Source organism: Microcaecilia unicolor, chromosome 3 (assembly GCF_901765095.1).
Source record: "Microcaecilia unicolor chromosome 3, aMicUni1.1, whole genome shotgun sequence".
Classification (NCBI taxonomy): Eukaryota; Metazoa; Chordata; class Amphibia; order Gymnophiona; family Siphonopidae; genus Microcaecilia; species Microcaecilia unicolor.
In genome coordinates, this window is record NC_044033.1 from 111,765,014 (window position 1) to 111,778,845 (window position 13,832).

General features: G+C 49.2%; 1 protein-coding gene across 3 annotated transcripts in view; it reads right to left on the minus strand.

Moving 5' to 3' along the window:
• ATL2 (atlastin GTPase 2) overlaps window positions 1-13,832 on the minus strand; it is a 208,030-nt gene that overhangs the window by 99,035 nt on the left and 95,163 nt on the right. For all 3 annotated transcript variants that reach the window (XM_030196285.1, XM_030196284.1, XM_030196286.1), the window contains one exon: window positions 13,354-13,492. In XM_030196285.1, coding sequence (XP_030052145.1) covers window positions 13,354-13,492 — 139 coding nt within the window. The remainder of the gene's footprint in view (window positions 1-13,353; window positions 13,493-13,832) is intronic.

The window sequence follows — 13,832 nt, forward strand, 5'->3', positions numbered from 1 at the left end:
TCAGACGTTATGTGAACTGTTTCCCCCTGCAACAGTGAGAGGAAATGGAGTGCAAAAAATTGCTTCTAGGCAACTGATGATCCATGTGGCTTCCTGCATGGACCAGGCTCCCTGTGTGACAACAGGACCCACTGGAGTAATCTCATGTGAGCCACTGCCTAGAGAACCAACTTCAAATGTTGCTGTTATCGATCTGAGTAGCTGCAGATAATCCCATGCCTGGGGAGCTTTCTGCATACAGAACTTTGTTCTGGGCCCAAAGCTTGTCCATTCTCTCTGGAATAAGAAAGACCATTCTCCTTGGTACTATAGGGAACGCTGAGATATTCTGGTTTCTGTCAGGGAAAAAGCTGATTCTTGACATAGTTCACCACACACAACACAAGCACTTCAAGAGGCAGATTACCTCAGCAACTGCCACATGCGAGTCTGCTCCTGAATTTGCTTGAATCAACCAGTCCAGATATGAATGCACTCAAAACCCCATGATTGAGCATGTATGCAACAACCACCACCATCTTGGAGAAGGTCTTCAGAGCAGTTACCAGTTTGAAAGGGCATTGCTCTGAACTCAAAGTGCCTGCCCAAGATGTAGAAATGGAGAAAGCGTTTGTGACCATCCCTAATTGCAATATGGGAGGTATGCTTCTGCAATGTCCAACAAAGTGAGAAACTACCCTGGCCAGACAAAAATATCACAATGCCTTGGACCTGTGGGCTGTGCCGGGGATTATCAGTGGATTATCAGAGCTGGTTATGGGATCAGAGGTAGGGTCTTATTATGGATTAAAAACTGGTTGAAGGATAGGAAACAGAGAATAGGGTTAAATGGTCAGTATTCGCAATGGAGAAGGGTAGTTAGTGGGGCCCCTAAGGGATCAGTACTGGGACCGCTGCTTTTTAACATATTCATAAATGACCTAGAGATGGGGGTAACTAGTGAGGTAATCAAATTTGCTGATGACACAAAGTTATTCAAAGTCGTCAAATCATGAGAAGATTGTGGAAAAATTACAAGAGGACCTTACAAGACTGGGAGACTGGGCATCTAAATGGCAGATGTGAGCATGTGCAAAGTGATGCATGTGGGAAAGAGGAACCCTAACTATAACTACATCATGCAAGGCTACGTGTCATGATTCACGGACCGAGAGAGGGATCTAGGTGTCGTTGATGATACGTTGAAATCTTCTGCTCAATGTGCTGCTGCGGCTAGGAAAGCAAATAGAATGTTGGGTATTATTAGGAAAGGGATGGAAAACAAAAATGAGGATATTATAATGCCATTGTATCGCTCCATGGTGCTGTAATGGTATCAGTTTATTATTGAAATATGTAGCATGATATTTTGCTGGATCATATATAGCAATACAAAAATACAGCTTTAAAAATATACTTGAAGATGCAACTGGCTTTCATTCCAAAGCCCTCTTCCCCCTCCCTTTGGAGAACATTTAAAAGACTTTTAAAGGACAAAAGGTACTACTGCAAGGACCTCACCTCCCCCTTTCCCTCCCTCTTTAACAAAAGACTTCTCAAGTAAGAGACTGCCTCAAGGCTAAATTGACTCTCTTCCTCTGATCAAAAAAGCCTGGCTGATCAACACAACAAATATCAAAGGTAACCAGTAGAGGCAAGGAGACAGGCAGGTGGGAAAGGTGTGAAATACAGCTACTAAAAACAAAGGACACCTGCTGGCCGCCCCAGACAAATCTTATCACAGAAATTCAAGCAGGGGAAACCTTGCACTACAATAAACCAATTATCAGCAAAATCCAGACAGCAAACCTTGTGATGTCATAAGACACGAGACCAAGACACCACAATGCTTTGCAAATGCCCAAGGGTCATGTGCAAACCAGGAAACCAAGACAAAGATTCACATGGCATGTCTTCCTGCAGCTTGCAAGAGTATAAAAGATAGAAGCTGTTCCAGACAAGCAGATGCTTCCCTTCAACTGCAACACAGATTCTTCTCTTCCTGGGACCCACCTGCCTGCTATGAGGACCTCTTCTGCAAACATGTGCTTACCTCATGCTGTTCATACTATGTAACAAGAACTTGTAAGTAACATAACTTTTGATCTAGACCTGCTACTTTACTTTACTTAAGCACAGATTATCTGTAAAGATCTGTAAGACCTACCTCTCGTTTGGTTTGCAATATTATTTACATGATTTGTATATTAAATCAACCTTTTTGAAGCTAAAAATACGGTCTCTTTGTGTTCTGAGTATATGGTATCTTTTAAAGTTATACTGATACTGCATGGACACCTTTAAACTTAGTGCCATGCTCTGAGTACATGCTTTCCAATCTTGCAGTACAGAATACTGCATTTCAACAAAGATATATACTTAATTTATTTAATTTATTGCAATATTGCAGTTATCACCTTTGGTGATTGGTGGAGAAATTAATATCTAAAACTTATAAATACAGTGCCTGCTCTTAAATTATAAACAGTAGCGAGTGCTCTAGAGCTCTTTCCCCCAAGATAAATGATTTCCGGTAAAGCGAATGCTACATACCTGTAGAAGGTATTCTCCGAGGACAGCAGGCTGATTGTTCTCACTGATGGGTGACGTCCACGGCACCCCCTCCAAACGGAATCTTCACTTGCAAAGACGTTTGCTAGCCCTCGTGCGCCCATGCGCACCGCGCATGCGCGACCGTCTTCCCGCCCGAACCGGCTCGTGTTCGTCAGTCCCGTATGTAGCAAAACAAATACAAGGGAAGACACAACTCCAAAGGGGAGGCGGGCGGGTTTGTAAGAACAATCAGCCTGCTGTCCTCGGAGAATACCTTCTACAGGTATGTAGCATTCGCTTTCTCCGAGGACAAGCAGGCTGCTTGTTCTCACTGATGGTGTATCCCTAGCCCCCAGGCTCACTCAAAACAACAAACATGGTCAATTGGGCCTCGCAACGGCGAGGACATAACTGAGATTGACCTAACAACTTATCCAACTAACTGAGAGTGTAGCCTGGAACAGAATAAAAAATGGGCCTAGAGGGGTGGAGTTGGATTCTAAACCCCAAACAGATTCTGAAGCACCGACTGCCCGAACCGACTGTCGCGTCGGGTATCCTGCTGCAGGCAGCAATGAGATGTGAATGTGTGGACAGATGACCACGTCGCAGCCCTGCAGATCTCTTCAATAGTGGCTGACTTCAAGTGGGCCACTGATGCTGCCATGATTCTAACATTGTGAGCCGTGACATGACCCTCAAGAGCCAGCCCAGCCTGGGCGTAAGTGAAGGAAATGCAGTCTGCTAGCCAATTTGATAAGGTGCGTTTCCCCACAGCCACTCCCCTCCTGTTGGGATCAAAAGAAACAAACATTTGGGCGGACTGTCTGTTGGGCTGTGTCCGCTCCAGATAGAAGGCCAAGCTCTTTTGCAGTCCAATGTGTGCAGCTGACGTTCAGCAGGGCAGGAATGCGGACGGGGAAAGAATGTTGGCAAGACAACTGACTGGTTCAGATGGAACTCCGACACCACCTTCGGCAAGAACTTAGGGTGAGTGCGGAGGACTACTCTATGATGATGAAATTTGGTGTAAGGAGCATGGGCTACCAGGGCCTGGAGCTCACTGACTCTACGAGCTGAAGTAACTGCCACCAAGAAAATGACCTTCCAGGTCAAGTACTTCAGATGGCAGGAATCCAGTGGCTCAAAAGGAGGTTTAATCAGCTGGGTAAGAACGACATTGAGATCCCATGACACTGTAGGAGGTTTGATGGGGGGCTTTGACAAAAGCAAACCTCTCATAAAGCGAACAACTAAAGGCTGTCCCGAGATCGGCTTACCTTCCACACGGTAATGGTATGCACTGATTGCGCTAAGGTGAACCCTTACAGAGTTGGTCTTGAAACTAGACAAGTGCAGAAGGTAGTCAAGCAGGGTCTGTGTAGGACAAGAGCGAGGATCTAAGGCCTTGCTGTCACACCAGATGGCAAACCTCCTCCATAAAAAGAAGTAACTCCTCTTAGTGGAATCTTTCCTGGAAGCAAGCAAGACACAGGAGACACCCTCAGACAGACCCAAAGAGGCAAAGTCTACACTCTCAACATCCAGGCCGTGAGAGCCAGAGACTGGAGGTTGGGATGCAGAAGCGCCCCTTCGTTCTGGGTGATGAGGGTCGGAAAACACTCCAATCTCCACGGTTCTTCGGAGGACAACTCCAGAAGAAGAGGGAACCAGATCTGACGCGGCCAAAAAGGAGCAATCAGAATCATGGTGCCTCGGTCTTGCTTGAGTTTCAACAAAGTCTTCCCCACCAGAGGTATGGGAGGGTAAGCATACAGCAGGCCTTCCCCCCAATCCAGGAGGAAGGCATCCGATGCCAGTTGGCCGTGGGCCTGAAGTCTGGAACAGAACTGAGGGACCTTGTGGTTGGCTTGAGATGCGAAGAGATCTACCAAGGGGGTGCCCCACACTTGGAAGATCCGGCGCACTACTCTGGAGTTGAGCGACCACTCGTGAGGTTGCATAATCCTGCTCAACCTGTCGGCCAGACTGTTGTTTACGCCTGCCAGATATGTGGCTTGGAGAAACATGCCGTGACGGCGAGCCCACAGCCACATGCTGACGGCTTCCTGACACAGGGGGCGAGATCCGGTGCCCCCCTGCTTGTTGATGTAATACATGGCAACCTGGTTGTCTGAATTTGGATAATTTGGTGGGACAGCCGATCTCTGAAAGCCTTCAGAGCGTTCCAGACCGCTCGTAACTCCAGGAGATTGATCTGTAGACCTTGTTCCTGGAGGGACAAGATTCCCTGGGTGTGAAGCCCATCGACATGAGCTCCCCACCCCAGGAGAGACGCATCCATAGTCAGCACTTTTTGCGGCTGAGGAATTTGGAAAGGGCGTCCCAGAGTCAAATTGGACCAAATCGTCCACCAGCGCAGGGATTCGAGAAAACTCATGGACAGGTGGATCACGTCCTCTAGATTCCCAGCAGCCTGAAACCACTGGGAAGCTAGGGTCCATTGAGCAGATCGCATACAAAGACGAGCCATGGGAGTCACATGAACTGTGGAGGCCATGTGGCCAAGCAATCTCACCATCTGCCGAGCTGTGATCTGCTGGGACGCTCGCCCCGGGAGACGAGGGACAACAGATTGTTGGCCCTTGTCCCCGGAAGATAGGCACGAGCCGTCCGAGAATCCAGCAGAGCTCCTATGAATTCGAGTCTCTGTACTGGGAGAAGATGGGACTTTGGGTAATTTATCACAAACCCCAGTAGCTCCAGGAGTCGAATAGTCATCTGCATGGACTGTAGAGCTCCTGCCTTAGATGTGTTCTTCACCAGCCAATCGTCGAGATAAGGGAACACGTGCACTCCAAGCCTGCGCAGTGCTGCTGCTACCACAGCCAGGCACTTCGTGAACACCCTGGGCGCGGAGGCGAGCCCAAAGGGTAGCACACAGTACTGGAAGTGACGTGTTCCCAGACGGAATCGGAGATACTGTCTGAGAGCTGGCAGTATCGGAATATGCGTGTAAGCATCCTTTGTCCAGAGAGCATAGCCAATCTCTTTCCTGAATCATGGGAAGAAGGGTGCCCAGGGAAAGCATCCTGAACTTTTCCTTGACCAGATATTTGTTCAGGGCCCTTAGGTCTAGGATGGGACGCATCCCCCCTGTTTTCTTTTCCACAAGGAAGTACCTGGAATAGAATCCCAGCCCCTCTTGCCCCGGTGGCACGGGCTCGATCGCATTGGCGCTGAGAAGGGAGGAGAGTTCCTCTGCAAGTACCTGCTTGTGCTGGAAGCTGAAAGACTGAGCTCCCGGTGGGCAATTTGGAGGCATGGAGGCCAAATTGAGGGCATATCCTTGCTGAACTATTTGAAGAACCCAACGGTCGGAGGTTATAAGAGGCCACCTTTGGTGAAAAGCTTTCAACCTCCCCCCGACCGGCAGATCGTCCGGCACGGACACTTTGATATCGGCTATGCTCTGCTGGAGCCAGTCAAAAGCTCGCCCCCTGCTTCTGCTGGGGAGCTGTGGGGCCTTGCTGAGGCGCACGCTGCTGACGAGAGCGAGCGCGCTGGGGCTTAGCCTGGGCCGCAGGCTGTCGAGAGGGAGGATTGTACCTACGCTTACCAGAAGAGTAAGGAACAGCCCTCCTTCCCCCATAAAAACGTCTACCTGATGAGGTAGATGCTGAAGGCTGCCGGCGGGAGAATTTGTCGAAAGCGTTATCCCGCTGGTGGAGCTGTTCTACCACCTGTTCGACCTTTTCCCCAAAAATGTTATCCGCTCGGCAAGGGGAGTCCGCAATCTGCTGCTGGATCCTATTCTCCAGGTCGGAGGCACGCAGCCATGAGAGTCTGCGCATCACCACACCTTGGGCAGCGGCCCTGGACGCAACAATGAAGGTATATACCCCTCTGGCCAGGAATTTCCTACATGCCTTCAGCTGCCTGGCCACCTCCTGAAACGGCTTGGCTTGCTCAGAAGGGAGCTTGTCCACCAAGTCCGCCAGCTGCTGAACATTGTTCCGCATATGGATGCTCGTGTAGAGCTGGTATGATTGAATCTTGGCCACGAGCATGGAAGAATGATAGGCCTTCCTCCCAAAGGAGTCTAAGGTTCTGGAGTCTCTGCCCGGGGGCGCCGAAGCATGCTCCCTAGAACTCTTAGCCTTCTTCAGGGCCAGATCCACCACACCAGAGTCGTGAGGCAACTGAGTGCGCATCAGCTGTGGGTCCCCATGGATCCGATACTGGGATTCTATCTTCTTGGGAATGTGGGGATTAGTTAGTGGCTTGGTCCAGTTCGCCAGCAATGTCTTTTTTAGGACATGACGCATGGGTACTGTGGACGCTTCCTTAGGTGGAAAAGGATAGTCCAAGAGCTGAAACATCTCAGCCCTTGGCTCATCCTCCGCGACCACCGGGAAGGGGATGGCCGTAGACATCTCCCAGACAAAGGCCGAGAAAGACAGACTCTCGGGAGGAGAAAGCTGCCTTTCAGGGGAGGGAGTGGGATCAGAGGGAAGGCCATCAGAGAAATATCTGATGTCCTCCTCCGCCTCCCACGAGGCCTCACCATCGGTATCAGACAAGTTCACTAACCTGTGTCTGAAGCCGCGCCCGTTCCGACTCCTTGGAAACACGCCCACGGTGGGAGCGTCGAGAGGTGGACTCCCTGGCCGGCAGCGGCAAAGCTCCCTCCCCCGATGTCATCGGGGAGTCCACCTGGGAGGCAGCCGAAGCCGGTACCGGTACCGGGGACCTCACCCCGGGCAAAGGGCCAGCCATCGCCTCACTCAACGGCACCGGTGGCACAGGCACCCCCGGTACCGGAGAAGGGCGTAACAGCTCTTCTAGGATGCCAGGAAGAATGGCCTGGAGACTCTCATGCAGAGCGGCTGTGGAGAAAGACTCAGAAGCCGGTGCAGGCGTCGAGGTCAGAATCTGTTCCGGGCACGGAGGCGGTACCGGGCTTTCCAGGGTAGAGCGCACCAACACCTCCTGGATGGAGGGTGAGTGGTCCTCCCGGTGCCGATGCCTGCTGGGTGCCGACTCCCTCAGCGACCCAGAGCTCCCGGTACCAAGTCGGGAAGGTGACCGGTGACTATGCTTCTTCGACTTCTTTGAGCGAAGCATATCACTGGAGCTCCCCGGTACCGATGAGGAGGACGTTGAATCCAGACGTCGCTTCCTCGGGGCCGGGCCCGAAGATGGTCGATCCCAGGGGGGCTGTACCGCAGGAGCCCTCAGGGCAGGAGGAGACCTACCCGAAGGCTCACCGCCACCAGCAGGGGAATGGACAGCCCTCACCTGCACTCCAGACGAAGCACCACCGTCCGACGACATCAGTACCAGCGGGGGTCCCGGTACCACCGACGTCGACGTATTCTTTCGAAGTCTCAGTACCGACGACGCCGATGCAATCCCCGAAGACTTCGGTGCTGCCGACGCCGATTCACTCGACGAATCCCGAGATGCTGTTGTCGTCAAAGCGCCGGAGAACAGAACGTTCCACTGGGCTAATCTCGCTACCCGAGTCCTCTTCTGCAAAAGAGCACAAAGACTACAGGCCTGCGGGCAGTGCCCAGCCCCCAGACACTGAAGACACGAAGCGTGCCTATCAGTGAGCGAGATTATCCGGGCGCACTGGGTGCACTTCTTGAAGCCGCTGGAAGGCTTCGATGACATGGGCGGAAAAATCGCGCCAGTGAAATCAAAATTTGCGATGATGACAATAGGCACCGAGAAAAAAAGGGAGAAAAAACCCGTACGGGCGGGCGGCCGAAAGAACACTTACGCTGGGAAAAAGCTAGAAATACAGGAAAAAAGGGGAACCTTCCTCTCTTTTTTTTTTTTTTTTAAACAAATACAGAAAAGTAGAAACGCGAAAGACGCGCGAGGTCTTCTGAGGGGCACAAAATGAAGACTGACGAACACGAGCCGGTTCGGGTGGGAAGACAATCGCGCATGTGCGGTGCGCATGGGCGCGCGAGGGCTAGCAAACGTCTTTGCTAGTGAAGGTTCCGATTGGAGGGGGTGCCGTGGACGTCACCCATCAGTGAGAACAAGCAGCCTGCTTGTCCTCGGAGAACATTTTTTATTGGAATCATTTCTTGTAACAGTGCGACCGCACCTCGAGTATTGTGTTCAATTCTGGTTGCCTCACCTCAAAAAAGATATAGTGGAATTGGAAAAGGTACAGAGAAGGGCGACGAAGACTTCTCGCTGACAAGGGGACCTCCCAGGCAAGCCTGTCACCAAACTGGCTCAGCAGGCTACACACACACACACATTGACTCCAGAGACACTGCCCCCAAGGCTCCTCATAGCAACCAGCTGCCTGTTGCAGCTGCAGAGCTTGTGTCCTGAGTTGCTCTTTTCTTTTTTTAAACAGCTTATAACAGCAGCAAATGGAGGTCTGTTGTGGACTAGAGGGTTTTATGTTTTGTTTTGTTTTTTGTGAGGAAGGCTACAGTCCAAACAACAGTCCACACTGTGGGAGGAAAGGGACCATGGGGTGAGGCAGGGAACCAAGGCCACCAGGTATGCCCCTAAAGTTGGAACAGAGCCCAAACACCCCCTAAGCTCAACTGGCCAAAAGGCCCAGGAGTTGCAGAGATACTGTTTACCACCTGCTAGAGATAGAGATATACTGAAGTGAAGGGGGAGCTGACCTTCTTTTATCACTGCCTTCAGCTTTGTAATCTATATCTCCACCTGCTGGTAGATGGACACAACCCACCAGTTCCTGGATTCATCTGCTGCACACGCTAAGGAAGTCTATGTTTCAGCCCTGCAAACTTCCCCCATGGAAGCTGACTGAAACTGGGCTGACGCAGTCATCTCTAACATGACTCTAACATGACCCTCAAAAGTCAATCCTACCACTGCTTAAGTGAAAGAAATGCAATTGAGTACTTCTGTTGATGGCAAAGCCCCTTCTACAAGGGTCAAAAGAACGAGTTGGGTGGACTTTAAGGGTTTTAGACCACTGCAAGTCGAAGGATAACGCACTCTTGGATTGTAATACGTGCACTACATTTTTATCTTTGTGAGTGTGAGGTCTGAGGAAAAAAAATATTGGCAGGATGATGAAATTGTTAAGATGGAACTCTGATACTAACTTTGGAAGGAACTTAAGTGTGCAAAACAATCCTGCTATAAAATATAGAATGGAGGTTGCTCACTCAGCACACTGATATTACCTCCACCAAAAACAAGACCATCCAAGTCAGATACTTCAGGTTACAGAAGTTAAGTGGCTCTAAAGCAGCGTTTCCCCAAGTCAAATCCTGGAGTACCCCCTTGCCAGTCAGGTTTGCAGGATATCCACAATGAATATGCATGAACTTGGTTTGCATACATTGTCTCCATTATATGCAGATCTCTTTGATGCATACTCATAGTTACCCTCTCAACATTCAAGCTGTGAGGGCAAGGGATTCAACAACATGCAAGTCCTCTGAACTTGTATGAACCAGTGTTGGGGAATTCATCAAATCACATGGGCTCTCTTATGAAAAGTGCAGAAGAAAACCATATTCGTCTTGACAAGTAAGGGGCAATGAGAATCATGATTCCCCAGTTCTGTATGGGCCGCCAAGCTTGCTCAAGCTGGTAAACTTGGATGAATTAAAGCAGAAACTATACTGAGAAGACACTAAGCGGAACCTATGATATTAAGCTCGGCTAGTAGGCCCAAATAAGCTGAGACAGAGAAGTTGGCAAAACTAGCTGAAGCCACACATCTAAACTCTTGAGCCCCATGAAAGCCATGAGAAATGAAAAGGAAATAAAAGTGGAGCAAGAGAAAGAGCAGCTCAGAAAAATAAGTGACAACTAAACTATGTGAAACTATGTGAATGCAAGACTACTAGTACTTATTTCTATAGTACTACCTATGTTTTGTATTATTTGAAACATCTATTGTAACATTTGGGTACCATAACAATACAGACTCCTGAAGCAGGCACCATTGCCAAAACACAGTGCAAGTCAACTTATATTACAGAATAAAGTACATACTCTCTATTCCGTCTCCCTGGTCTTTTGGAAGAGTTCTATTGATCATGCTACTAGACATACGCAGTGCTGCCCACTTTATATGCAGGAGCTTTCTGACCCTCAAGGTGTGCGTGTGTGCGTTTTTTTTTTTTTTGGGGGGGGGGGGGGGGGTTGTACCTGGCAGCAACCTGCCTGGTGCATCTTGGAATGCGCTGGGCAGGGCTTAACTTCCATATAAGGGTTAAGTCTTGCCAAGTACATCCCAGGATGCACCGGGCAGGGCTACATTTTGAGGAGGCACTCAAAGAGGAGGGAGGTAGTGCTAGTCCCTCCTTCCTCCAACTTCTAGGTAGGCTACAGGGAGGTGCTGGTGAGATGGGCTAGTGGTACCACTGGGCCACCACAGTTTCTTCAATGTTAGGAGGGGATAGTGGTCCCACTGGATCACCAGGGTCTTTCTAGTGTATGGGAGATTGGGGGGGGGGGGGGGGGGGGGGTCCGGACTTCTTCTGCTGTTTGACAGGTCTGGGCTTTTTTTTTTTTTTTTTTGACAGGAGGATTGTGTCTTTGGCGCATGCCCAGTCACAATCTTCCTACAGAAGTACTCTATGATCACAGCTAATAGTGTGGATAAATTGGCATACTATTAGCTTTGATCATAAGTGTGTTATTGGCCCATGCTGTTCAGAACAGCACGGGGCTTTTGATCATCAGGGCCTTAAGAACATATACCAGAATTCTGTGGTTCTCAGTCTCCACCTGCTGTAAGGAGTGCATAACCTACCTAGGCTGGTCTGGAGGGATGCTAAGAAAAAAGGACTCTTACACACACAAAAGAAAAAGCTGCATGCAGTCTGATACATAGAGAAATATAAAGAAAGATAAAGAGTTTAGAAGCCCTAATAGCTCAAAATAGTTCATCGCTAATTAGCTCACAGGCCAGCACAGTGACATGAAATAGTTCCAACAATGATGATGAACTGACTACATGCACTGTGTACACAAGTGGAAACCTTCCCTTCTTGTATGTTGGTCTTTAGAACCTGATTTTGAGAAGGTATGATGCTCTACTAATTTTGAGGAACTACCAGTAGTCAGTGTTACTACTAGGTCTTTCAATACAAAACCAACAATTTGATCTGAACCAGTGGTGTAGCTACCTGGGACCAAGGGGGCCTGGGCCCCCTCAAGTTTCCTCTGGGCTCCTGGTTTTGCTGGCAGGGGTCCCCAACCCCTGCCAGCTGAAGGCTTGTTCAGCGCCGGTCTCTGGTGCCACCACATTGCCTGCTCAGTTTCACTTAAAGGAGAGTGCAGGAAGTGAGGAGGAAGAGAGAGCAGGGCAGGCAACGCGGCGGCACCGGAGACTGGCCCTGGACCCCCACCAGCCAAGGTACTTTGCTGCAGAAGTGGGTGGGGAGCGGCGAGGTGGCAGATTAAAATGTGCCCCCCCACCTCGGGCTCTGGCCCCTTCTCACTGCGAGGTCAGGCTATGCCCCTGAACCACTAAACTGACTTTACACCGTTCCAACAGTGCGACCACCAGTGGCAATGTAATTATCATCAAGGCACCCCATGTGATATGAAGATTAGTGTTGAACATCTCCTAATCATATCAAAGACACTTTCTGAAGCTGATGGTACTTGGCCAATTTGAGACTAACTGTTGAAGCTGGTTTGTCAAAAATAATAAAATCTAAAATGCTGAAGAACCTGACTAGAGATCTGGAGTCATCAAAATTTCAGTAGATTCTTAAGAGGCACAAGAACAAAAACTGCAACAAGACCTACTGATGTGTGTGACAAAAACGAAGGATGAAGAAAATTTGAAGGGGTCGCATGCAATGTGGGACATTCCAAACATCTACACGTCTGCAAAGTCTCTGGCACAAGTTGCCATCAATTATCACCACCCAATTGGGAGAACCATCATCTTACTCATCCAAAGAAAGTTGTTCACAAGAGAAATACTCCTTTTCCTACAAAGAATATGTTCTATTATAACACTAGTGGAACTCAGCCCGTTTCCTCAACAATGAAACGGGCCCTAGGAAGGCACTCTTGTAAGCGATTTTTTTGTCTCTCCCCCGCCCTCCATGTCCAGCGATTCTTCCCTTCCCTCCATGTCCAGCGATCCTCCTCTTCCCTGCCCTCCCATCGGTCCCCCGCGATTTCTGTCCTCTCCTCCCATCCATCGATTCGATTCTGCTCTGCCCTCCCCTCCCTGATGTGCCGAGATTCTCTCTTCCTTTGTACCTCATCGTTTTCTGGCTGGCTTCCCCCTTCCGTTGTTAACATCCTGATGTCAGCTCGCCTCCAGCGTTCCCTTCCCTCACTGTTCTGCCCTCTGACGTCATTACGTTTTGACACGAGGGCGGGGCAGTGAGGAGGAATGGAATGCTGGAGGCTGGCTGACGTGATGAGATATTTTATTTATTTTAGTTACATTTGTATCCTGCGCTTTCCCACTCATGGCAGGCTCAATGCGGCTTACATGGGGCAATGGAGGGTTAAGTGACTTGCCCAGAGTCACAAGGAGCTGCCTGTGCCGGGAATCAAACTCAGTTCCTCAGTTCCCCAGGACCAAAGTTCACCACCCTAACCACTAGGCCACTCCTCCATGTTACGAACCCAGGCAGCCAGACAGCGATGGAACATTGGAGGTGCAAATTACTATATAGGATACTGTATAACTCTCCCCAGCCACTGCCCCTTCTAATGTCTAAAAATTCAGGCTACCATTCCAAAACAAAAAGCAGAAGCCAACCCCCCCCCCCCCCCCCCCCCAATACACCTGAGAGGTCACAGGCAGCTAGTTTAAAGAAAATTAAGAAAACAAAAAAAAAAGTAGAAAAACAAGCTTCTCACCAATCAACCTGCCATCAAAACTTGGATTAGTTGCAACTTTAAGGCCAGGGTGCGGCAAAAGGAAACAGCCAAGGTTTGAAAAACAGGAGTGAATATGCTTCCGTACATTCTGAAGCTCTTCGTGTTGGTTTTGCTTTACCTGAAAACAGAGAAAGAAGAAATGAATTGGAAACTACCAACTATTAATTTTCATTCAAATTACAATGAAAACAAAATAGCTATACTGGGTCAGACCAATGGTTCATCTAGCCCAGTATTCTGCTCCCAACAGTGGCCAATCCAGATCACAAGTACCTGGCAGAAACCCAATTAGTAGCTGCATTCCATGCTACTAATCCTGGGACAAGCAGTGGCTTTTCCCCATGTCCATCTCAAAAACAGACTATGAACCTTTCCTCCAGGAACTTGTCCAAAACCTTTTTTTAAACCCAGATACACTAACTGTTACCCTATCCTCCGGCAACGAGTTCCAGAGATTA